A 25,574-nucleotide genomic window follows, 5' to 3' on the forward strand; every position below is an offset into this window, starting at 1 on the left:
AATACAAGGCATTCAGAAGACACATTCAAAGAAGCTGTGTATGATATGTAGTATTCTATACTGGTCACTAGGTATCCGTAATGTTTTACTCTTATGTTCTAATGTAAATCACAGACACACCAGACTTCATCAGGCTTCTATTGCAGGTTTCAATTGAACAGGCCCAATAATCTCGAATAAAATACCTAATAAAAACACAAGTTACTATTGCTGCCGTAACCCAAGCCAAGCTACATCTCTGACAGCACTTCCTGTCCACCTGTCATTCTGCTCCCTCACTTACGTATAACAACACACAGCACAAGCATGGATTTGATCTATGTTTTAAATGGATTATTTACTCATATTATGTCGGCTATATTGAATAATATGAGTGTGAAGGTGACTGTAGGGGTGTTAGTTCATGCTTAGAGGGCTCTAATAATATTAAAATATATTTAGAATGTTGTAAGCAGGTTTTCTATGTGGACACATTGTGAAAATATATGAAAGAATGATGAGGTGTCTTGTCTTTAAAATATTGGGAAACTCCAACACAAGTTTTTTGAGGCACAGTCTCAATTACGGGGTTTATTTTTGTACTTAACCCATACATAAGCCTCACCGCACGTGCTAAAACAGGCAACAGGGAGCAATCTTCCATTGCATCTTTTCCCACAAATCCATCAAAGTCCTCATCTTCTGTTGTTCTGCTTATGCGCTCATGTCAAAGCGAGCTATAAATACAGGTTTCTGATGAATCTGTGTCCATACAAGTCTTGGAGGTCTTGCAGAACAGTTATACTTTTACTAGCTGAAGTAAAGTATTTTTTTTATTTTAGGTTTTGTCCATCCAGTATCCATTTTTCCCTGATTAGCAGTGGGCAATGGCCGTGTTCATTACCCTGTCAAGTTCTAATTGCATGTTACCACCTGTTGCGTACCGATATGTTTCATAGTGCGGTTGTCTCTGCTGCCTTGCCAGCCAGGGAGAGTTTGGCGTTGTTTTGTTTCTCTGAATACCAATGACGCCTTCTCCACCTCTTCCCTCCTGCTGCTCTCTGACCAGCCTCCTATCGGACAAATATGCTGTATGCCTTTCAGAGCAAGATCTCCCCTCCCTGCAAATAAAAGTGACCTTGGCCGAAGCCAGTGTGCCAGACAGACATAGTTCTGGTTTTTCAAGTTTATGCTATAGACACATTGACATCACTCAGCTTCCAAGTCGACCGGTCCCGTCGTTGGTTCCTGCCTTTTCAAAAGCGAACATGTGGGCCAAAAATTAATACTGGCTGTGAGGTTGCCATGGCAACAGTCTGCCCATGGGGCATAGGCTGTCTGCTAAATTGTGTCCTCATTTGCTGAAGGAACACACACACACACTCGGATCTTAATTTCTGACCATTTTTGCTGCCCAGCAGACACCTGCTTTGTGCATTAATTAGCAGGTTGATTTCACATCCAACTTTGAACAACCCTTTCCTATTATTGTTATTATTGCTCTCTCCTTTTGTTGATTAAGGGCAAACAAAACGTATACTGTATTCTATATAGTAAAGGATTTACAGTAATCTGCCTGTTTTATCTCATTTACCACCTTGTACATAACATATCTTCCATCCCCTGTGATCAAGTCAAAGCAGGATTACACTGCAGCACAGTCTGAAGCCTAATTGGACAATACATCACCTTTCTCAGGAGGTTCAGCCATTGTTCTCCACCATTTCTGCAGTTTCAGATATTGCCGTATTAATAACTTGGGAGGAAAGAGTTGTGGTCACACATTTGCATACACTCATCATGGGCATGAATGGCTTATGAATGTCTTGCTTCATTTTGGCCAGATTTATTTGAACTCTTTCTTTTTCCAGGAAGGAGTGATTAAACAGTAACTCCTCACCACTCCGCGCTTTGAATTTCATCGCCGTTTCACGGTTGAATACGGTGTATTATTAGTCAGGGCAAATTGTATGTATTGTTCTCTTAAAAATGGCTCAATGAAGCTAATACAAATATAAGGTATTTAAAAGACACATTCAATGACATTGACATGATACATAGTATCCTCCACTGCTCAGTAAATATCACTAATGTTAGATTGATGAGTAAATAGCCACTGCAGGAAGTATTACACATAACACTACATACGTCTGAGTGTACGTATGCATACGACAGGTTTTCTACCTATATACATTTTGATTTATAAATGAGGAAATTAATTTATCTCAGTTGGATTTGGAACCAATTAACAGTGATAAACGAGGCACGTAAATTTTTTAAAAAGTTGTCCACCACACCACCACAATAATAATAATAATAATAATAATAATAATAATACAATATATTAATATTATTAATGGTTAATTATTAATCATTGATTATTATTATTAATAATAATAATAATAATAATAATAGTACAATGTATTATTATTATTATTATTATTATTATTATTATATAATATTATATTATTATTATTATTATTATTATTATTATTATTATTATTATTATTATTATTATTATTATTATTATTATTATTATTATTATTATTATTATTATTATTATTATTATTATTATTATTATTGTTCAGTGATCCTTACTGCCTGTAGCTGGTACTTTCTTTTTGGCAGCATAAACATGATTTGTGTAAACATGTGTGTAAACATGATTTGTTTGGAATTTCAAAATTCCAAACACCCGATTCTTTCCATCCCAAAGTCATTGAAGATGTATGTGGTATAATTATTCCACCCTTAAAAATGGTTCAAATACATAATTTAAAACCACAAATTAATATGTGATCTTGGGTCCATGATGAGACGATGGAAATTTCAGACCACAACTATGTTCGATTGAGGAGAAGCACTAAGGCAGCACATTTTTGTGTGAATGTGTTGTGGTTACATGTCTGGGCGTGGAAGTGGGGTCATGACACGGCCAGAATGGATGCATGATTAATGATATGTGGGAGGGAACCGTTGAGCAGCATTGAAAAGCAGATGGAACCCGGTTGCGTGCTCTTTCAATCATCCCTTTATTCCTGATGAAATCTCCCAGGCCTGCTTTCTTTCCTGTTTGCATTCTCTCTGTGTAAGAGATTAGAAGGTGACGATGTGAAGGTAGAGGAGACTGACACTGACCAGACTTGCCACATGACGTCATGACGTATATTGGCTTTAAACAAGACAGCTTGTATGAGACCTTACATACGTTTAAGCTGAATGAGTCCCTGTTGACTCGTATAAGCAATTTATTTAAGAGGTTTTGGAGTCATACCCTTAAAAATGCAGTCTGTCCCTGTCTTATAAATGCTTGTGGGCATTCTGTGATGCCTTTGTTTGAAGCCCAGCCTTTGTCTCAAAGAATTGTATTGTGCTGTCCAATGACCTTGAAGAGAAAATGAACACCTGGGCTGGAGAAGCATCTCATTACGTGGATGGTGGCAGGAAAATGAGCAGTGACAGATGAAGAGGAAGGATGAATACCAATGGGCTCTACCACCGTTTGAACTTTTGTTTTTGTTGTCACATTGTCTGCCCCCTCCCCCCTCCCCATCCCTTGTTGACAAACACAACGTCAAATAATGATAGACAAATCTACACAGCACAAGCACCCTCCTGTGGTTTGAACAGGGGATCTGTCTCTTGAAGTGACTGATGAACAAAATACCGAAATGGGGGTCAACTGGGGTCTTAACCTAATCATAAGCATGTCAGAATGAGTGTTTTGCGAATAAGGGGGTCTATGTGTGACTGCAAAGCCTCTGCAAAGACTATGATCCATCCCATGTGATAAATGAGGGCCTGGGCTAAGGATGTACTCACAGCTCTTAACCCATTTGTGGGTCAGACACAATGTTTTAAGCCTTTAGACACGCCGAGGTGGGGGGTTTCAAAGCTAAGACAATTACAAATATAACTGCATTAACTAAAATAGAAGGGAAAAATGAGTGTGGAATATCTAAAATAATTTCTGCTCTTAAATGTGATGTATTTTCCTTGAAAATGTGTTTTGATTCGGTTTCACAAAGTGAAGCAAAAGCGTGATCAGGTCATTATTATCGTTACAAGTGATGTGTGGATTAATAATGACATATTGATACCTGGGATAACAGATCTTTATGCCCTAAAATCAATTCTCAAATCAAAATGTACCTATGTCATTTGAGGTATGTATGAATATTATTAACAGGAGCACCGTGGAAAGTAACGCAATGATTGACATCTTGTCTAAATGATATGCAGGTCTTCCGCCCGGGTAATTACGTAATGCACAAGCTCACCTTTAAACTCGATCAGTCACAATTTTCCTATAGGGTCCTATGTTTTTATATGTTCATATATGTATATATTAATATTATATATACTTTACAGTGTAAAGGAAGTAAATATAGTGCTCTGATGTTTAATGATTTTAAACTACTTTTTAAAATTGACAAAACACATTAGTTGTATTGGCAGAAAGTATTAGTATTTATACCTGTCTGAATTTTACTCATAGGCTCGGATTGGAAAGGAAATCCAAAGTATTGCCATAAAAAATTGTTACACTTTATTCAATGCCGCATATTTTTGTCTTCATTGAACCGCAAAGAGTGTGACAATGTTTGAATCCCGTTTTAAATATCTTTTATTTAGATAAGACACATCATCAGCGGTAGTGACGTCAGCTTGAACAATGTCATTTTCCCCAGTGACTCTCTGTAGCATATCATCATTGTTTTGCTATCTGTCAAGAGCAACCTTCATGCTTTTTTACTTTAAAGCTGTGCCAGAGAAGTAAGCCGGCCGGGCGAGAGAGTGAAGTCCGTGTACTGTAACCTTGATTGGGAAAAAAGCCATTTCCAACCCGTCTTCATAATCCTTTTCATTGGCTGCCCCCAACTCCCCACTGCAATTTTTCATTTGATCCAGCATGCGCCAGTTTATTCTTCCATGTCAGCCTAATGTAATTCTTATTCTGCTCGACCTATAAATCCCACGTCTCCAATTAATTCTTATTCTTACGCGCTGGACGCATTTTCCAACGGCACGTTTGCGACACGTGATACGGTGCCCGCATGCCTCCATGTATGATGCATGGCCTGCAGCCTGCACTTCATTATACGCTCTGTAAGAATACGGTCCAGTCGTATGGTCCAGTCCAACCTTTGAAATTTAACTCCAGCTCTCGGCTATTATTGAAGCCTGTTATCGAGGTCCTTATGTAGAGCACATCCTGTGCTCTAATGAATCATGAATGCATGATGCGGTTGCGGAAAAGACAACCTGTTTTTAGCATCCTTTTTGGCATCCAACGTCAAGGAAAAGTACCTGCTGAGGCGATGACTGACACTTCAGATATCACTGACACATCGCACCCGGTCGGGCTGGTGGCAGGAAGCGACGTAAGGTCATCACAGTTAGGTTGTGATGAGTAGTGAGCGCCCTCCCTCAGGTGACATACCTCTGTCAGTTCACTGTTATATCTATCAAGGCAACAGGGATGCAAAGCTGTCAATCAATGAGGAGGTGGAAGAGAAGAGCAAACAATTCCTCTCCGATAGGAGAGACAATGTGATGGTGGCAGTGGTGAAATGAGAAAGAATGGAGGAGAGAACAATGCTGGAAGATCTCTGTTGAGACCACTTGAAAGGAGAGGAATGTTTTGTTTCTGGATGCAGCCAGTTCAGTTGTGGGTTATTTTCCCACAGGGGAGACTAATTGCTTGTTCATCTCGTGTTCCATCCTCCTCCTGTGTCTGAAAACCAACACAAGCGATGAATGACGGCTCCATGCAGGACAGGAACTCTCAACCTCTTCCACTCCAAATATTCACAAATGAGATAAAATACGAAATTGGGCCCTCTTCCAAATTAAATGAAGCATGCCTCAACCCACTGTGGGTTTGCTAACGTATTGCTTTCTCATTCCCTCCCATCTCTCTCGCTCCATGAAGCAGGTCGCTAATGTAATGAAGTTAATGGTAGGATTCATACGCATATTATGTATCAGGAAGCTACTTTGACACATGTTGGAATTCTCGTCCTGTGCTCCGAGCTTGTTTCTGCACAAGTCGACTTTGTTCAAGTGTGCACATTGAATCATCTCAAGTTCAGTCTGAAAAGTCAAGCCTATTTAAAAGGGTCAACGGAAATGCTGGGTAAATCAAATCAGTCCATTTACTCTGCAGGTGAAGGGTGGTGGGTGGTGTCGGTAACAGACAGGGTTCCCTAGGTTATCCCTTTTGGCTAAAATGCCCAAGAAAATCATGACCAAAATAAATATAAAGCTGTTCTTAAACTATTTAGAGTAGAGGAATGACTTTGAAAAAACACAATAGAACCATTGCTTGAAGCCTCACATAGAATATGACATTACAGATAATGTAATGACTATTTTACACATGTTTTTCAGGATCAGGCATGTTCCAAATCTCCACTACCCATTCGGCTATAATTGTTTGTAAAATTGTTTGTGTCATATTTCATTCACAGTCACAAAACTCGTTGGTCTGCATTTTATCAATTTGTAATCTCTCATATCTCAAAGTTATTGCTTTTGCAGCCGTTTCCTCCCCCTTGTTGACAGTGAGTGTTTAAGAGTCTCAATATTCTTCCATTAGGAGATGTGTCGCCTCAAATATGATGTAATTTATGCATATCAGAACTCAACAGGGGCCACAAACTTAAACTGGCATACGAGATAGAACCTCACAATGCACACACACGGAAACTGTTTATGTTGCAGTTTCTGCAAACCCCTGCAAGAATGTGCATACTTGCACACAAACACACTTATTCATGGTCCTAAGATAGCTCTGGTGCAATCGCGGCGTTGCAGTTTGTTTTGCTCCTTGCGAAACATGGCTTTAATCTGCCTCGAAGCTTCTGGGGTTGTTTTATAAGCTGTTTGTGGTTGTTGGGGTCTAGCCCTGTGCGTATGTGTGTTTGTATGTGGCGACTGTGTCTGTGACGAGACATCAAGACAGTCAGTTAGCCACCGCTGTGTCTGGCGGCAGCACCAAAGGAGGGAGAACAGGCACTGTTGGGTGCAATGGCTCCTGTGTGTGTTTGTGTGCGTGTTTATAGGCCTCCTTTTTCTCCTTCACTCAGCTTCACAATTCGATACGTTTAGCCAGCAGCTCATCAGAGATGGTAGTTGAAGAGAATAAATGGAGCTGTCCTCTTTGGCTATTTTTTAACGCCATAGTAAATCAGCATTTTTAATGCAATTTTCTGACATTTTTGATTGTGATTTTGTGATTTGAGAAATCTTCAAAGCAAAGACTTCATTTACTACGTTCCCCGCCGAGGGGAAACCCTTGGTTATAATTGCTGTGCAATCATTTAATCTTCAGCACATTCAACTTTGTGTGCAGATCTTGCATATGTTTTGGTCAAAACTTCATAGCATAATCCTCTTTGGTGAAGAAATAACAAATCATATTTTACAGTACATGAAATGGGCGGCACTGTGTTTGAGTGGTTAGCACGCAGACCTCACAGCTAGGAGACCAGGGTTCAATTCCACCCTTGGCTTGCATGTTCTCCCCGTGCATGCGTGGGTTTTCTCCCACATTCCAAAAACATGCTAGGTTAATTAGCCACTCCAAATTGTCCATAGGTATGAATGTGAGTGTGAATGGTTGTTTGTCTATATGTGCCCTGTGATTGGCGACCACTCCAGGGTGTACCCCGCCTCTTGCCCAAAGACAGCTGGGATAGGCTCCACCACCCCCCGCAACCCTCATAAGGAAAAAGCGGTAGAAAATGAATGAATGAATGAATGAATGAAGTACATGAAATAGAAGCAACACCGCTGCCTCCTCCAACATGGATAAACCGACTGAAATATTAAACATTTATCATGGTTATTACAGTCAGCAAATCCTCCCACGCGGTACGCAAGACCCTGTCTGCTTTGTATTCTTTTGGGTAAACAAATGGAGTTATTGCCTGGATTTCAGCATAGTGATATCATCCAAAATCTCAGTCAAATTGAGCGCTTACGTCAAGCTGTGCGACGTACAACAGTGGCAAACTCACCACCGCCATGTACACCCATCCCGAGGGAGGTCACTGGTAATCTAATAGTCATTGGGCAAACACAGCAATGTCACTACCGCATGCCAATGCAAATCTATTTACCGTATTGAACCAAATATATGGTATTTTTTTCCCAACAAATAAAGTCTGAAAACGACATTCTCTATTTTGCATAAACTGTACAATGCTGGACTTCAAAGCATGATGTGTTCAGAGCAACGTGGCCACTGGAGACTGATACATAACACAATTGGATCCACACACAATTGAGTCAGTCTCCATATGATCTCCTGTCTGTCTCAGTCTGTTTTCATCTACTTTGATGCCTGCCTACATCACCCTTGTGGAGTTACAATTATTTTGCCTGACATGTTGTTTGTCTTTTCCCACCCAGCATGCCCGCCTGGTACCTTCAAGTCCACTCAGGGTCCCGGTCTTTGTCTACAGTGTCCTCCGAACAGCCGCTCAACTGCTGAGGCTGCCACCGTCTGCGTTTGTCGCAATGGATATTACCGTGGCGATGCGGATCAGCCGGACGAACCCTGCACCAGTGAGTACAGCCTTTCTTATGCACATGTATAGCAGAGTCCCTTATAGCCTATTTTGGAACTACTCTGATGATATAAGATCCTCTAAGTGGATTTTGTGCTGCAGTTGCAGTCAAGCCTAGGTCAAAAACCCCATGTACTGTTTTTTGTTTTCATTGCAGTCGTCTTGTAATTAGTTATCAACTAAAGTATATTTAAAAAAAAAAAAAGCATAAGCGAGTAGTTATGTTTCCATCTTTTACAATTAATGCCTTAAAGCTGCGGAGGGACCCCCAGTGCAGCACGGCTGTCTGTTTGGCGGTTCCAAAGTGGTTCCCAAGTGTATCCAACCGCACCTTTTAAGGCTTTGGATTCTCTCTCATCACGTCTGGCCTCCCATGGCACAGTACACAACATCTCTCTGCTGAATTAGTGGCTGCTCCATCAAGCACACCATCTGCCTCTACCTTGAGGGCCTTAAAATCTCCCCAAGCGATCTTTGCAAGGGGTCCCAAGTGGAGAGTTTTGAGTGCTGGTATGTGGTACAAACACAGCCTTTATTGGTTCTTACACTCAGTTACATTAGTTCATTGCTTTTCTCCCGGTCTAGTCAGCCCTGCATTCCGTCCAGGTTGAAACAGTCAGAGGGCACATATAGACAAACAACCATTCACACTCACATTCATACCTATGGACAATTTGGAGTCACCAATTAACCTAGCATGTTTTTGGAATGTGGGAGGAAACCGGAGTACCCGGAGAAAACCCACGCATACACGGGAAGAACATGCAAACTCCACACAGAGATGGCCGAGGGTGGAATTGAACTTGGGTCTCCCTGCTGTGAGGCCTGTGCGCTAACCACTTGGCAGCCGTGAACATATATATTTGTTCCATAATGTATGGCATAATAATGCAAGGACACCATATTGAAAAGTACGGCAATAAACTTTATTCTCAAGAGTATTTAACATTGCAGTTGGAATGCCAAGAGCTTTTAGATCAAATAAATTAACACACAAGCAACATAATAAACAAACAAAACCCAATGAAAATAAAATAGTTTTAGCAAAACTTGCACTTGCATAAAAATCATAACCAAAGGCAATAAAAAATAGACCTTGTCTCTGTTAAACACTTAAATAAAAACCTCTTACAACAATAAAAATAGTAAATAAAAAAGTATCAAGTCTCTATAAACAAGATTGCACTTATACTTAAGTATCATGGACACGATGCTATCTTTCAGATTGTGAATCACTGTCACTTTCTTTGCCTGACTGTTGACAAATAAACGGAGGAATAACCCAGAAATGCTGTGAAGTTCACATCGTGTGTCCATGCAGGCATCAACTCATTTGCATATTCACCTTCTTGACTCACTTTTAGCAACATTCTGTTTATGTTTAAGGTGTAACATTTTGTCAGCGTTTAGTCAACCTGTTTCGGGTGCAGCAGAATGTGTTTGGTGCACAAAGAGGTGTCGGGAATCACTGCAGCTGGAGTCTAGGTTCCACCATTTTTTATTATTTATTTTATTGTCTTTGTCCCAAACGTTTTGTCACTAAATGACAATGTGAAAATGGGCTGAAAATAACATCAGATTGTGTTTTATACGCAACAGGCACAAATAAATTATTCGATCTTGTGGTACATGACACACACAGTGCATACTCACTACTGCCCCGCCTCTCCCCCCCAAAGAGAGACAAAGAGACTGAATGAATGACAGGAGGGTTCACTCGCTGCGTTCATTCTGCTATAGAACCAACACGCGCAGATGCAAAGAGTGAAATGTCTTGTCATCCAGCCTGTCTGGGAAAGAGAGGAAGAAAACAAACGCATGCACATGTTGATATATCACGGCCAGAAAAAATATTGAATGAACTCCCTCTAAGCAAGGAACTACGATCCATCTAGCCCTGGACTCTTTGCTTGGGTACCTGTAACAGCGCCCAAGAAAGATACACCTGGATTAGACCCATGTTCCTGGCAATCAGGCACTTAATCAACACAAAAATGAATTTTAGAGCCAATGTCTTGGGGAAAAATTAATCTTTCATGCATTTAAAATGCCAACACCCTTTTGAACACTGAGCCTCTACTTCAACTGTTTTCAAAAAATATCTCCTACAACAGAGTTTCCATTGCTTCTCTGACGACACAGTAGCAGCTTAGCTTGATACTCTCGCTTCCCTAGATCTCAGCAGGGGGCGGGCAGTGAGATCATCCTTGTACGAATCTCTTTAATGCCGTCAGGCCTGATAAGAGCAGCCGTTATAGCTTAAATCAGGCTGCTCTCTGGCAGCAGAAGCTGTAGCGCTTTCTGCAGGCCTGCTTCAGAGGCGCTGGTCCCTGTGTGCTCCAGATTGCTCTGATTAGCTCGTGATGGATAGTCCGGCGCCTGGCTATGTCAGCAGGGTGCTTCACGTCACAACCCCCCGCAAGTCCACCATCGCCCCGCCTTCAGGGACAGGCCATATTATCTCATCGCTGCCATCTTCTGTTGACCACAGCCCAGGCCTGAAGTGAGCAGCTCTTTCTCACGGCAAACCTACTTTCATGCAGCTACCAAACCTGACCATAGTTTGATGAAGCTCTGCTACGTATGTGTGAAACACTAAGTGTGAGAATGCTGCAGTAGGGAAGCATTTTAGTGGGCTGATGGATTTGTGTGTGAGTCAGGGGAGGTGTGACATGCTGAGTGGTATCTAAGGTAAGTCCGGCAGTGAAGTCAGTGCTGATTGGGTCTGAAGGGAGATGGTGTATCCTGTTGCAAGGAATGATACAGGAAAAGTAGAGGGTTGTCACAACAAGGAAGATGGGAAGGACCTGACAAACCATGTAGGGCAGGGGTCTCAAACTCAATTTACCTGGGGGCCACTGGAGCTAGGGTCTGGGCACGGCTGGGCCACATCAGTTTTTCCAAAAAAACAACAAAAAAAAACACATTTATTAAAAACAGAAAAATATACAAACTTTTTCAGTGCTTTGGTTCTGATTTTCTACAATAAAAGCTCTAATAAAACTGTTCTTAAATATCTTAATTTTTATTTTTCTGCACAAAATAAGATGAAAAATAAATAAACAAATCAAGAATAAAGAAATAAATAAGTAATAAATAAATATAATAATAATAATAAAACGACAAATAATAAAAACTTAAGAAACCACATATAGTTGGTGGGTAGACAAATTATTTTTTTCAGATTAAAATGAACAAAGCATTATTAGAGCCCTGTAGACATGACAAAACACGACTATAGTCACATTTATACTCTTTTTATTTACAACATATTGCGCAACTGCAGGGTCTTGAGACACATGCTAACTCGCAAACTAGAGAGCTAGCGACCTAAACGGTAGCCTTCAAGTTATTTCCTTTAAACTTAAATAGCCAAAAACTTACCACTTCCACACGGATAGGGAGGATAACTATTAACAGTTATTTAACCTTTAACATGAACATTAATCAAACGTAATAATTTTTTCTGGGTACATGATACCATACAGCATCCATATCAAACTTTCATATCAAGGCGGGGGCCTCAAACTAGTGTCCTGCGGGCCACATTTGGCCCGCGGGCCGCGTGTTTCAGACCCCTGATGTAGGGGTTTGGTTTGTGTTTTAGGGTTTGGTTTGAGTTACAAGGAATGTTGGGTTTGAAGGACTCTATAGTGAGCCCACAAACATGGCCGGGTTAAAGTGAGGTAAAATGAAATGCATATGTATGGAAAATGCAAAAACTCTTCTGTTGATGTTACTTTTTGGAAGCCACCAATGCCAGCTGCTTAAGCCAAATCTTTGGAATGTAATTCAGTCAAGCTAAATATAGGGAGAGAAGGGAACATAATATGGTTCTAGTACACTAATCTGGAACCAATATATAAACGGTATCTCTTGCCATCCATCTCTGAATAACTGCATAAGGTTATCTATCATAAGAAATATGTATTTTTCTAAAGAAAAACACCTCTCAGACAGTGTAAATCAAACACGAGCATTATAATGTTTATAAAGGCAGTGTCTTTCTAATGGTTTGATGTTTGCATGTAAATTCCTAGTGCCAAGCGACAAAGCTTGTGTTTGAGCTCTCACCAGCCCACACAACCCACACAACCCCCAGTGCTCCTCTCGGCTCCTCTGGCTGTGATCGGTATCTGCACACAGGGACCTTCTGTTGCACCCGCGAGCCTGTTTCACATCATGAAAACAAACAGTTTGAAAGAGCAGACACGCGGGGCTCGAACCATTCAAAGGGGTGGGATGAGTAAGTAATATGCACCGGTTTATTTTGGACGCGGGGCCTGGGAAGGAAACTGGATTTTTATAGACATGTTAAATCCTTTTTCACGACGGGGGGAGCTCATAACCTGCCTTCATCTCTACCAGATACTGTACATGCATGGGTGTGAAAAATCATATAAATAATGGTATATTTAACACGATGCAAAAGAGAGACACAATACATCTTACATTTTACTGCCCCTGCATGCAAAATGTAGGATAATTGGATCTGCTACATTTCGCATTTCCACAATGAATGGAATGAACGATTTTGAACATTAGCTCAAGTAACTAGGCTCCTTTACCTATAAAGTGTTATGCCCACTTAGGTGTAAGAGCACAAAAGTAAAAGCTTGCCTGTGTGCATAATGTAATTGTCCAAATGAAACACAAATGCCATTTGCACTCGGATACACCCACGCACTGGTTCATGTGATTTGTATTTTACAATTAAAATAAAGCCCCCCCCCCCTTTTTTTCTAACACACCCTGCCTGGATATGACATTTTCCCCATGAAATATAAGCTAAATGAGAGAAATGTGTCTCTGAGAAGAAACTATTTTGACTGGCATGGCAAAATGAGGACCAGCTGAGAACCTGTACGGAATGTCCCCAACAAATTAAATCCTACGGCAAATTAAAATCGCCATGGACTGCACTAATAGTCTGCAAATCACTGGATAAGTGGCCGTCACATCTGATTTCTCATGCCATGCCTGCACATGTGTAGCTCAGCTGGAGTCAGGACAACCCAGTGAGGAGACTGTCACCCTCTGGAATAGATGACATAAAGTATCATGTTATTTTCTCAAGGGTGTATGAATCACACATGGAGACAGTGCATGGGAACACATAGCCGGGGCATGTGTGTCACATGCGTTTTCCGCATGGGTAGATGTGCATTACCTGCATGCACATACTTTGTGTATGGTACACATGGCAGAAGCGGTATGGATAACGTGAAGTGCTTATTGTGCAGTAGTGAAGCCTGTTTCACTCGTCCTCATACAACACACCCAAAAAGGTCATACACTTCCTGTCACCGATAAGTCAACTTGGCGTCCGTAGATGTCAGTGACAGGAAGTGTAAGTAAGGAAGTGACTTGGCGTCCATCAAACTATGTTGTTGGGAGGCCAAGCCAAGGTACTACTCCATCCCCTTTTGCGAGTACACCAATATCTGTATGTGTATCTGTTCACCCATCAAAATTATCTGCATCCATACCTGTATCATAAATAGGTGTGGCTTATATCAGTACATTATTTTAAGTCTAAAATTAACATGGATTGATGAGAAGTTGCTATTTATTATTATTATTCAGCTACATGTGTACTGTGTATGTGTGCAAGTGATCTGTTGAACTCAGTAGTTTTTAGTATGAACTCTTCTACACATTTCATTCTTTCTAAGTTACTTTTTCTACAATATGCCGTTTAAAAAAATGCATTATCCCTAACGGACACTCGTTTATAATGAGTATCCAGCTCATCCGTGAGTCAGACATTAGCACATTTATTTTATTGCATCACTACATATCACTGCAATGTTTTGAATTGCCTGATGTATTTGCCCCTGAGCTTTGTACTTGATGCAACTTTAACCAATTCTCATAACTGCTAATTTACGATTATCAAGGACTGCTCATACATTTTTTTGTCAAAAGAAGGAGAAAACGAATAGTATATTTGCCAGCAGAGCGAGTTTGAAGAGCGAGGCACCGTTATCCAAGGAATAGGTTAGTTCTGCTTCATTTTATATAAAGGTCAAGCTTTACAGGGGATAAATCGCTTCCAAATGGGCTCTGCAGGGCAGTTTTACCCAAGCCGCAGCATCTTTGGCACGGTCATGTGTGTGCTATCCAAGCGACAGTGGTGTGACAAAGTGTTTTCCCCTTTCCTGATTTGTTATTTCTTTGTATGCTTGTCACACTTACATGTTTGAGCTCATCAAACAAATATAAATTAGTCTGTGACAACACAACTGAACACTAAAATAAACTTTGCATAATTAAAGGAGAAAAAATCTGGAAAAAATGAAACTGAATGAGATCTATCACTCTGGAAAAGCAATTTCCAAAACCTAGGGACTCCATCCAAGGGGTCACAAAAGACCCCACAACAGCAACCAAAGAAATAGTCCTCAATTACCCCAGTTAAGGTCAGTTTTAATGACTCCACCATAAGAAAGATACTGGGAAAAAATGACCTGTGTGGCAGAGTTCCAAGACCAAAAAGAACAGTAAGCCATGTCTCAATTTTGCCGTAAAACATCTTGATGATTCCCAAGACTTTGGGGAAAATACTTTGTGGTCTGACGAGGAGTATGAAAAAGACCATCATACCTACGTACAGTAAAATATGGAGGTGGTAGTGTGATGTTATGGGGCTTTTTTGCTGCTTCAGTACCTGGAAGACAGAACTGTGATAAATGGGCCCATGAATTCTGTTGTCTACCAAAACATCCCCAAACAGAATGTCTGTTAATGAACTCAAGGTAAAACGGGACAATGATCCAAAACACACTAGCAAGTCCACCTCTGAATGGCTGATGAAAAACAAGTGGGGTGTTCCGACCTAAATCCTATTGAGATGCTTTAGCATGACTTTAAAATGGGGGTCCATGCTGGAAAACCCTTAGATGGGGCTGAAGTGCAACAATTCTGCAAAGATGAGTGGGCCAAAATTTTTCCAGAGCGCTGTTAGAGACTCACTGCAAGTTATCACGTATGTTGATTGCAGTTGTTGCTGCTAAGCGTAGGTTAGGTTTAGGGGACAAGCATGTTTTCACACAGGGGTAGGTTTGATTTTCCATTATAATAAAAGGATTGGCTGCACGGCAGATGAGTGTTTAGTGTGCAGACCCCACAGCTAGGAGACCCGAGTTCAATCCCACCCTCGGCCATCTCTGTGTTTTGCGTGTTCTTCCTGTGCATGCGTGGGTTTTCTGCAAAAACATGCTAAGTTAATTGTCCACTCCAAATTGTCCATAGGTATGAATGTGAGTGTGAATGGTTGTTTGTCTATATGTGCCCTGTGATTGGCTGGCGACCAGTCCAGGGTGTACCCGCCTCTCGCCCGAAGACAGCTGGGATAGGCTCCAGCACCCCCGTGACCCTTGTGAGGATAAGCGATAGAAAATGAATGAATGAATAAAAGGTTTGTCCCTGACTGATATTTAAATTTGTTTGATGATCTGAAACATTTAAGTGTGACGAACATGCAAAAAAGTCCGAAATCAGGAAGGCAGCAAACACTTTTACACACCACTGTATAACTGTGCAGTGGAGGGACCCCCCCAACACGAAGCTACACCACACTTAACAAACTGTACTCCAATTGAGCAATGGCTGGTGAACAAGTACCATTTTTTACCAAGTCCCAAATCTGAATGCGCCACTCAAGCAAAACACTAGTTTTATCGTTTCATGATTTCTCCATGAATATCATTTTGGAGGCTGTGCTCCAGCTGCGTGCTCCTGGGGAATGAATGCAAGCGTGAATCTCCAGAGCCACTTGGATAAGAATACTCCATGCAACACTGCATTTTGCTAAATAACCAATGTTTGATAGACACAAACGTTTCGCTGTATGAACCCTCTGGGTGCGAGTGGAATAAATTAGCATTCCAATTGTGCTGAAGAAAGAAAGAAACGACAAGTAGATTTTGCCAACAACACAAATCGACCCAATAACAAATGATTGAACAGTAGAGTAGATTTCCTCCTCTGCAGGCAGACCTTGTACTTTTAGACTCCTTAGAATGTGACTTATTGAATTGTTCCTTATGTAAAGTCAAGAATGACTAGCCTATGACTTTGGCCTATTATTAGTCTAAAAGAGCAGGAACCAATTAACAGCTAGCGATCAACGAGCGAGGACTGTATCTTCAAAACCAGTGCATATGAGCCCAGGAATCCATCCTGAACATTTTTCATCGCTTGTCCACCCGCAAGCGTCGATTGCTGCTCGAAATGAAATGCCACATAGGTACTTGAATGAAAATGAATGAATCAACGAAAAGTCATAGCGTCATGTTCTGTTGTTAAATGAGGTCTATGGGGCCAGGGGCCATTTGCTTTTGTGGCTATTTTATCATTACCTTACATTGTAAAGGAGCCTCAAAAAGGGAAGTGAAGAATATTCATTCATTCATTCATTTTCTACTGCTTTTTCCTCACGAGGGTTGCAAGGGTGCTGGAGCCTATCCCAGCTGTCTTTGGGCGAGAGGCGGGGTACACCCTGGACTGGTCGCCAGCCAATCACAGGGCACATATAGACAAACAACCATTCACACTCACATTCATACCTATGGACAATTTGGAGTGGCCAATTAACCTAGCATGTTTTTGGAATGTGGGAGGAAACCGGAGTACCCGGAGAAAACCCACGCATGCACGGGGAGAACATGCAAACACAGAGATGGCCGAGGGTGGGATTGAACTCGAGTCTCCTAGCTGTGAGGTCTGCGCGTTAAACACTTGACCGCCGTGCAGCCAATCCTTTTATTATAATGGAAAAATCAAACCTACCCCTGTGTGAAAACATGCTTGTCCCCTCAACCTAATAACTGTTTGGGCTACGCTTAGCAGCAACAACTGCAATCAACATACGTGATAACTTGCAATGAGTCTCTAACAGGTCTGCGCGCTAACCACTCGACCGCCGTGCCGCCTGTGAAGAATATTGATTTTGTTAGTATTATAATTTTATCCTAAAGTCAATATAACACGCATATAGCTTTTTATTTTTGACATATCATAAGCCCTATGCATTTTATTATATTCTTATTATCACATTTGGATACTAATGTAAAAAGTATTTTTCAGTGTTAATATCAGTTATTGTTCATGTCTGCAATAATTTTAATTATGGAAAATGGGGTAGATGATTAGATTTTTGATTTGATTTGACTTGACTTACTTGACCTGAGCACTGACTGATTGTCTCCACAATGACTTGGGACTTGCTTGAGACGTGAAGGTTAGGACTTGCACGACGGACGAGTGGTTACCTTGCAGGTCACACAGCTAGGGGACCCAAGTTCGATTCCACCTTCAGCCATCTCTGTGTGGAGTTTGCATGTTCTCCCCGTGTGTGTGCGGGTTTTCTCAGTGTACTCCGGTTTCCTCCCACATTCCAAAAACATGCTAGGTTAATTGGCCACTCCAAATTGTCCATAGGTATGAATGTGATTGGGAATGGTTGTTTGTGCTCTGTGATTGGCTGGCGACCAGTCCAGGGTGTACCCTGCAAGTCACTCTATTATGAACAGTTGATCTAGTTGAGTTGAGGTCACCACTGTTAACAATGAGAAGCTTTTCCAGTGATACGGATGCTGCCGTACAGCATCGTATTGCCACCTCAAATAAAGATTTGGCACATTTTTTGTCGTTTCTCATATTTATATTTCTTGTGTCTCTGCAGGTGTCCCTTCTAGCCCAAGAAATGTCATTTCCATCGTGAATGAGACCTCTGTGATACTGGAGTGGCATTCTCCCAGGGAGACGGGCGGCAGGGACGATGTCGTTTACAACATCCTGTGCAAAAAGTGTCAGGCCAACCGGCTTGCCTGCTCCCACTGTGACGACAATGTGGAATTTGTCCCTCGTCAGCTGGGTCTGACCGAGACCAGGGTGTTCATCAGCAACCTTTTGGCGCACACTCTCTACAGCTTTGAGATACAGGCTGTTAACGGTGTCAGCAATAAAAGCCCCTATCCGTCACAGCATGTGTCCATAGACATCACCACCAACCAGGCTGGTAAGTGGCCGCTTTGACAAGGTGTTATAATGATGAAGATGGGAATAATTAGCCTCATATCAACATTTAATTATGCTATATATGTCTTTAGTAAACACCCCCCCCCTTTTTGTAAGTCATGATGTCACTTGCTCCTGCTGGGGAACTGTTATTCTATTATTTATGGGCTGTATGTGTGAAACATTTGAGTTCTTCAGCGTCTCAGGTCACTGCATGGTTGACTGCAGCGCCTAAGGGATTTTACATAGCTCAGCTGTGAATAATGGTAATATCTTTAAGGTGTACAGCACAGTAGTAGCTGTTAAAAGGCCAGTAAAGAATGCAATGTCAAATAAGGATATATATACTTAATATTCTGATATACAGACCATTTTGTGACAGGCACCATATCCCTTTCATTTTCGGTTTATTTCCAGATCAAACCAATGATAGAAATAGCCACATTTTGCATATTTGAGATTAATGCACTTCTTGCTTTTTAACAATCGTAACGATTCCACCACTTTCATTTGAGATGTTTATCAATCCTCAATGTGATTTTTTTCCCTTCCTATTTCTCTTTGAGGCTCACATCTGCGTCTTGCAGACTGACAAGTCTCTTTGTTGTTTTCCTTGGGTCTTTGCTTAATGAGACTTTGTTTTGAGCGCAACATCGCGCAGCCAGTCTCCACTTCTGTCGTCACAGAAGGCGACACTCCACTCAAAACCTGTCTGTACATCTTCAGATTCCCAAAGCAGTGTTCGCCTGAGCTCTTTAGTTAACACAAGCACGGAGTGGAGCTTTCATTGCTGCAGGTTTTGATGCCTTTGTGTGTTTTAAATTAAATGGAGTGCTTTTATGAGAGTCTGAGAGCTATTGTTTAGGGGTGTTATTCTTAGACGGGGCCTGGTGTCAGCAGACATGTTGAACCACATTCACCTATATGGTTGTGTAACGGCTGGGCAGGTTCATCTCTGGTCAATGCTTCAATGTCAGTGCAGTGAGCCTGCAGGAGGATTCAAGGTAAATACGCAGACGGATTGTGCTTGATTCTGTCTCATCTATTGTATGTGTATACTGTATATATGCAGGTGTGATCCTACTTGTGTTGGAGCTCCAGCCAACCACTGCAAATGACCTTCATGCTATTACTTCCGCCATTCTGTGTGTGTGTCTTTGACGAGGATGCTGTTTTGACCAAACTTTGTCATCCTTTCACAAGGATAATACAAATAAAGCACAAAATAATCCATAAGGTTTTCATGCAAAAGTGGAATTGCAGTGGAGTGAAAGACGAGCTGTAGTTGACAGCAGCTTCATGACTTCATGACTTCCTGCCTCACATTGCATGGTTGTCATGTACCACACTGTAAACGGCAGCTCAGTACACAGTACACCAGTAGAATACTACACCATATTCCATATCATATCTTTAAATGCGTCTTCTGAATCCCTTATATTTGTATTTTCCTTCATTTACCCATTGTTATGCTTTTTAGGCATATTTTTGGTTCTACCCATGCGTGCATGTTTTTTTTTTTTTTTTTTACCAAAAACGATGCATGCATTCCAAAAACATGCTAGGTTAATTGGCGACTCAAAATTGTCCATAGGTATGAATGTGAGTGTGAATGGTTGTTTGTCTATATGTGCCCTGTGATTGGCTGGCCACCAGTCCAGGGTGCATCTCGCCTTTTGCCCGAAGACAGCTGGGGTAGGCTCCAGCACCCCTGCGACCCTTGTGAAAATGAATGAATGAATGTATGCATATTTTTGACTAATAATAGTCAGTATTCCATTGTGTAAAAGTGGCAATCCACTTATTTATTTTAATGAGTTAAGCAGCAAAATTTGAACCGGCGAAGTTGCAAGGGAAAAGTGTTTGAATTTTTTACACTAGATGGTAGATGATCAGAAACTAGCTATTTGAGCTACAGTGCTAACATGTTATTCATAAATTTTACAGTAACATTATGGTAAGTTGACCTATTCACTCCAGAATAAAAAAAACGCTCTTTGATCAAGCCGTCTGTAACGGATTGATGGATAGATGGCAGAGCTTTATTTTAAGTCTGCTTTTTTACAAACACATTCTTCCTCCTTAAGATGGTGGGCTCAGCAAGCCTGGGGCGGGTCAGAGGCAGAGGCAACTGTTTCAGAACCTCTTCTCTCATAAGTCGAGAAAACAAGTGAGGGGAATTTTGCTCAGGTTTTGTCGTGGCACACGTTAGAGTTGTGGGATCATAAATAGGTCAATTTTGCATAACAGGACACCTTCAGTGACCCATGTAATGTGGGAATTATTCTGAAGAGAAGTTGGAGGGAAGACAACCAAACGGTGCAACCATGACAGTGAAGGAACGTTGAGAGTAAATTGGTCTTATAACGAGTTTGGCCTAATGGTGCTTTGACAGGCTAATAGCACGCGTGACAGATAGATGGAGACAAAGAAATACCAATGTCTATTGTTGAGGCTCAGGGCGGTAATGAAGTGTAATCTGCCAAGACCGTGTCCCACGCTGCGTGGCCTTTTGTTGTTAGATGATTGCGTTGTTGCTATTACACAAGGGGACACTGAAGATGCAGAATTCATTGTTGAAAAAAAACATATTAGAATATCCAAATTGATGTTTGACTCAGTTGACTAAAAATGCGTTGCGTTGTCCATTGAAAGTGTTCTCTGCCGTTATGTGTGTCATTGGAATGAAACAACTTTGGCATTTTAGTGGAAGCTGACACGCCAGATGGTTTGTTTCAGAAAGGAGTTTCTTTCATAAATCAATCTGGAAAAAAGCCATGCCCTTTGAAATGGGGGGAAAAAAAGATGGAAACTGATTAGATGAATGTTGTTACCTCTATTACAGGCCCATCACTTTTGCAAGTAGGAGTGCCACTCTACCAAAGACCGGACTACAATACTCACCAGGAATTTGGCATTTAACTACATTTCATGAATTGACAATGTGCAACAGGGGCATTTTATTCATTGTTATTTTGCAACAATTTTAAAAAGGTATGAGAGAGTCTCTGTCTGAATGTTCTAGAACTCCTGCTTCGATGCTGGTGTTTTATTGACCGAAAGCTTTTCTTTTGACAGAAAACTAGTTGAGACTGAATCAACAGCACCTCTGCTGGTTGCAACCAAGCAATGCACTCCACTTTGCCTGGACATGTGATTAATCAACTATCATTTCCACCCTGTCGATATAGTTAATTTAATAATATAAGACAGATCGAAACCGTGCCTGATTAAATATATGCTGGGTTTTTTTTCCTTCTTTATTTTGAACATCATCCAAAGCACAACAAACCAAACATAAATCAACACAAATAAAAATACCTATGTATATATAAACGTACACATGTTCGAAATGGAATGGGAAGAAGTCAAGACTTATCTAGTCCCACCCCCCTAACCACCCAGATTCCAACCTCATATATTATTCCTTGTCTACAAGAATGAAAACCCCACATCCAACCACCCTCACCCAGCTTGAGGCACCCAACTACGTGCCAAGAGCAACCAGTTCATTACTAGTCATTGTATCGTACGCAGTCCAGTACAAAAGAAAAAAAAATGAAACCACTCCAACTATACACCACACCAGTCATCACAAGCTAACATGGATATAAAAAACATTTTAACATTTTTATTTTTTACCATGTTAAGGTAAAAAATAAATGTGAGAGAAAAAACAAAAATATTCTTTAAAATACCTCAAATTAAATAATCACATTTGAGTCTTACTACTTCCCTTTTGTCACTGCTATCCCAACTATAGTGTTTTACAGTGGTTGGTCCCATCATTGTTTTTAAGGTTTGACATTGTGTTGTACTGCAGTTAGTTCAATCAGGGCTGCCGCTAACTTTTATTTTCGTAGCCGATTCATCTGAAGCTTGTTGTTTTAATTAATGGAGTAACCAAATCAATATGAACCAAAGAGAAACAGTTAGTGGTTTGGTCCACAACATATCAGAAAAGATGCAAAAATGTTTTCCAAAGACAAAAATGATGAGTGTGGATATCTGAACACAAACGTAATAGGCCTGCTTTCATGAATATCGATTAAATTGTCGATTAAATGACTCAATTAATTAACTCTTCAATTAATCGAGTCATTGTTGCAGCTCTAAGTTCAATTGATCATCCTTACCTGGCACAGACTGTATTCACAACTTTTGTAGCACTGAACAAGGAAGGGGCGGCACGGTGGTCAAGTGGTTAGCGCGCAGACCTCACAGCTAGGAGACCAGGGTTCAATTCCACCCTCGGCCATCTCTGTGTGGAGTTTCCATGTTCTTCCCGTGCATGCATGGGTTTTCTCCGGTTTCCTCCCACATTCCAAAAACATGCTAGGTTAATTAGCCACTCCAAATTGTCCATAGGTATGAATGTGAGTGTGAATGGTTGTTTGTCTATATGTGCCCTGTGATTGGCTGGCGACCAGTCCAGGGTGTACCCCGCCTCTCGCCCGAAGACACTCCCGCGACCCTTGTGAGGAAAAAGCGGTAGAAAATGAATGAATGAATGAACAAGGAAGCATTTGTTGAAAAGCAGCTAGCTAAAGTTAGCTAACTGAATGTGTGTCAAATTTTGAATGCTATCATGTTATAAGTAGAAGCTTCCAATACTTTTTTCCTACTACCCACAAACAATGACAGGTGATGGAAGATGGTATATATTTTGAGCCGACCGCAAAAAAGATTAATTTCTGCATTGTCATAAGTTTGTTATTGTAAGTGACAGACCTGGGACCAGTCACCGTGTGTGACCTGCTGGTCACTAAGGAGGCCACGTCGGTTAGAAACATGAGTAGACACGGGAGGAAAAGGGGGAGGTGAAGGGGAATTAATCAAGCAACTGAGAAGCAACAGAGAGAGTTTAAGAGATGTAGCGAGAATGACTGCAGAGGCCAACTAAAACGCCCTCGAGCCCACCCTGTGTCTGGAAGGAAAAACTGATCAATTGTGTGATTTAAGAGTCCATTCACTGTGCCTGTGGTTTCCAGGACAGATACCGCGCATATACCACTATTTGTAAGTAGTATATAGTTAACATTTTACTTCTCTTTTACTTCTAAATCTAGTCCCATAATTGTTTTTGGCTCCATTAGATCACAAAGCTATTGCTATCATTGCATATCAAGATCTGGCCAGACCTGATTCACACACAAATGTTTTTCTTTCTGAGCATTGCGCCATGCTCCATATTTGTCTGAACTTACTGGCATCCTAACCTACATTGTGAGCCAACAATCCATCAGCCCGAAGTTGCCAAACATATCTACAAACATTCATCCATGCGGCTGTTCTTTCTGAAGAGCTAGTCCATCACAATGTAAACATCACTGTCTTCCACCTTCTTAGCGCAAAAGAATCTTATTCACAAGACACTAAAAGGTGACACGCTTGGACTGAAATCCAAACATTGAGAGGCATTCAAAAGATCTGCACTCTCTCTGGGTTTGAGAGTGACACAAGATGTTGTGTATACCTGTCAGTGAAGGCACCACTCTGTCTTTTCAGTTTGCAGTCTATTTGTTCTGGTTTTTTTCCCCCCTGGCAGCGTTGGATCAGAGCAGCTTTGGATCAAGTTTCATCATCTGCCTTACACAAGGGTGCCGGGTTCTTTACGTTTGATGTTGGTTGCCAAAAATGTCCCCATTGAAGAGTCTTAAGAAGTAGGGTAATGTTCAGGTCTTCCTGGTTTTATGTGATCTTGCTGAGCGGTTCACACTGTATACAGTACAGTAATGTTGAAAGTGGTCTTTCCCAACGTAGTTATGGTGAATGTGGCTATTATATTTATGGGATATACAGTCATCTTATGTTTATCATAGTTAATTGGTTCCTGACCCGACCATGAGAAGTGAATTTCCATGGATTCCGTGTTTATAAATGGACTATTTTGGTAGTTAGTGTTTTCAACACTATTAGAGCCCTCTAGGCATAAACTTAACACCCCTATAGTCACTATATGCAATTGTATTACACAAAATAGTAAACATAATAAAGTTCGTAAGCCATTTAAGGCTGCAGGTGTGTGTTGCTCTAAATGTTTCTCCTCGGGGAACTGAGACAGAACTGACAGTAATTGGCGTCAGGGCTCAGGGTTGACTTTCAGCTTTGCGTGGGTAACGGCCCCAAAAGTATCCCATATTTTTGTTAGGGTTTGTTGTGCCTGTTGTGAGCAAATTTAAACCAGCAATAAAAACCTGGGGCAGCACGGTGGTCGAGTGGTTAGCACTACTAGGAGGACCAGGGTTCGATTCCACTCTCGGCCATCTCTGTGTGGAGTTTGCATGTTCTCCCCGTGCATGTGTGGGTTTTCTCCGGGTACTCCGGTTTCCTCCCACATTCCAAAAACATGCTAGGTTAATTGGCCACTCCAAATTGTCCATAGGTGTGAATGTGAGTGTGAATGGTTGTTTGTCTATATGTGCCCTGTGATTGGTTGGCGACCAGTCCAGGGTGTACCCCGCCTCTCGCCCGAAGACAGCTGGGATAGGCTCCAGCACCCCCCGCGACCCTCGTGAGGAAAAAGCGGTAGAAAATGAATGAATGAATAAAAACCTGGGGCGGCACGGTGGACGAGTGGTTAGCACTACTAGGAGGACCAGGGTTCGATTCCACCCTCGGCCATCTCTGTGTGGCGTTTGCATGTTCTCCCCGTGCATGCGTGGGTTTTCTCCGGGTACTCCGGTTTCCTCCCACATTCCAAAAACATGCTAGGTTAATTGGTGACTCCAAATTGTCCATAGGTATGAATGTGAGAGTGAATGGTTGTTTGTCTATATGTGCTGTGATTGGCTGGTGAGCCAGTGTACCCCGCCTCTTGCCCAAAATGTAGAATGCTACATTTCATCAGCGTCTTTGAATGCATCTTTTGAATGCCTAATGTTTATATTTTAGTTCAGTTAGTAGTTTTTGTGCTTGAAAATGTAAGTAAAAATAGAAAAGTATGTAACATTTGCTTAAACATACATAGTTTTGACTAATAGGCCGTATTGAACC

At 41.3% G+C, this 25,574-nt stretch overlaps 1 protein-coding gene across 2 annotated transcripts in view; it reads left to right on the forward strand.

Moving 5' to 3' along the window:
- ephb1 (EPH receptor B1) overlaps positions 1–25,574 on the forward strand; it is a 170,332-nt gene that overhangs the window by 93,593 nt on the left and 51,165 nt on the right. For both annotated transcript variants that reach the window (XM_058067568.2, XM_058067569.2), the window contains exons 4-5: positions 8,398–8,553; positions 18,244–18,579. In XM_058067568.2, coding sequence (XP_057923551.1) covers positions 8,398–8,553; positions 18,244–18,579 — 492 coding nt within the window. The remainder of the gene's footprint in view (positions 1–8,397; positions 8,554–18,243; positions 18,580–25,574) is intronic.

This window comes from Doryrhamphus excisus, linkage group LG6, assembly GCF_037039965.1.
Source record: "Doryrhamphus excisus strain RoL-2023G ecotype Guam linkage group LG6, RoL_Dexc_Guam_v1.1, whole genome shotgun sequence".
In the NCBI taxonomy this organism is placed as follows: domain Eukaryota; kingdom Metazoa; phylum Chordata; class Actinopteri; order Syngnathiformes; family Syngnathidae; genus Doryrhamphus; species Doryrhamphus excisus.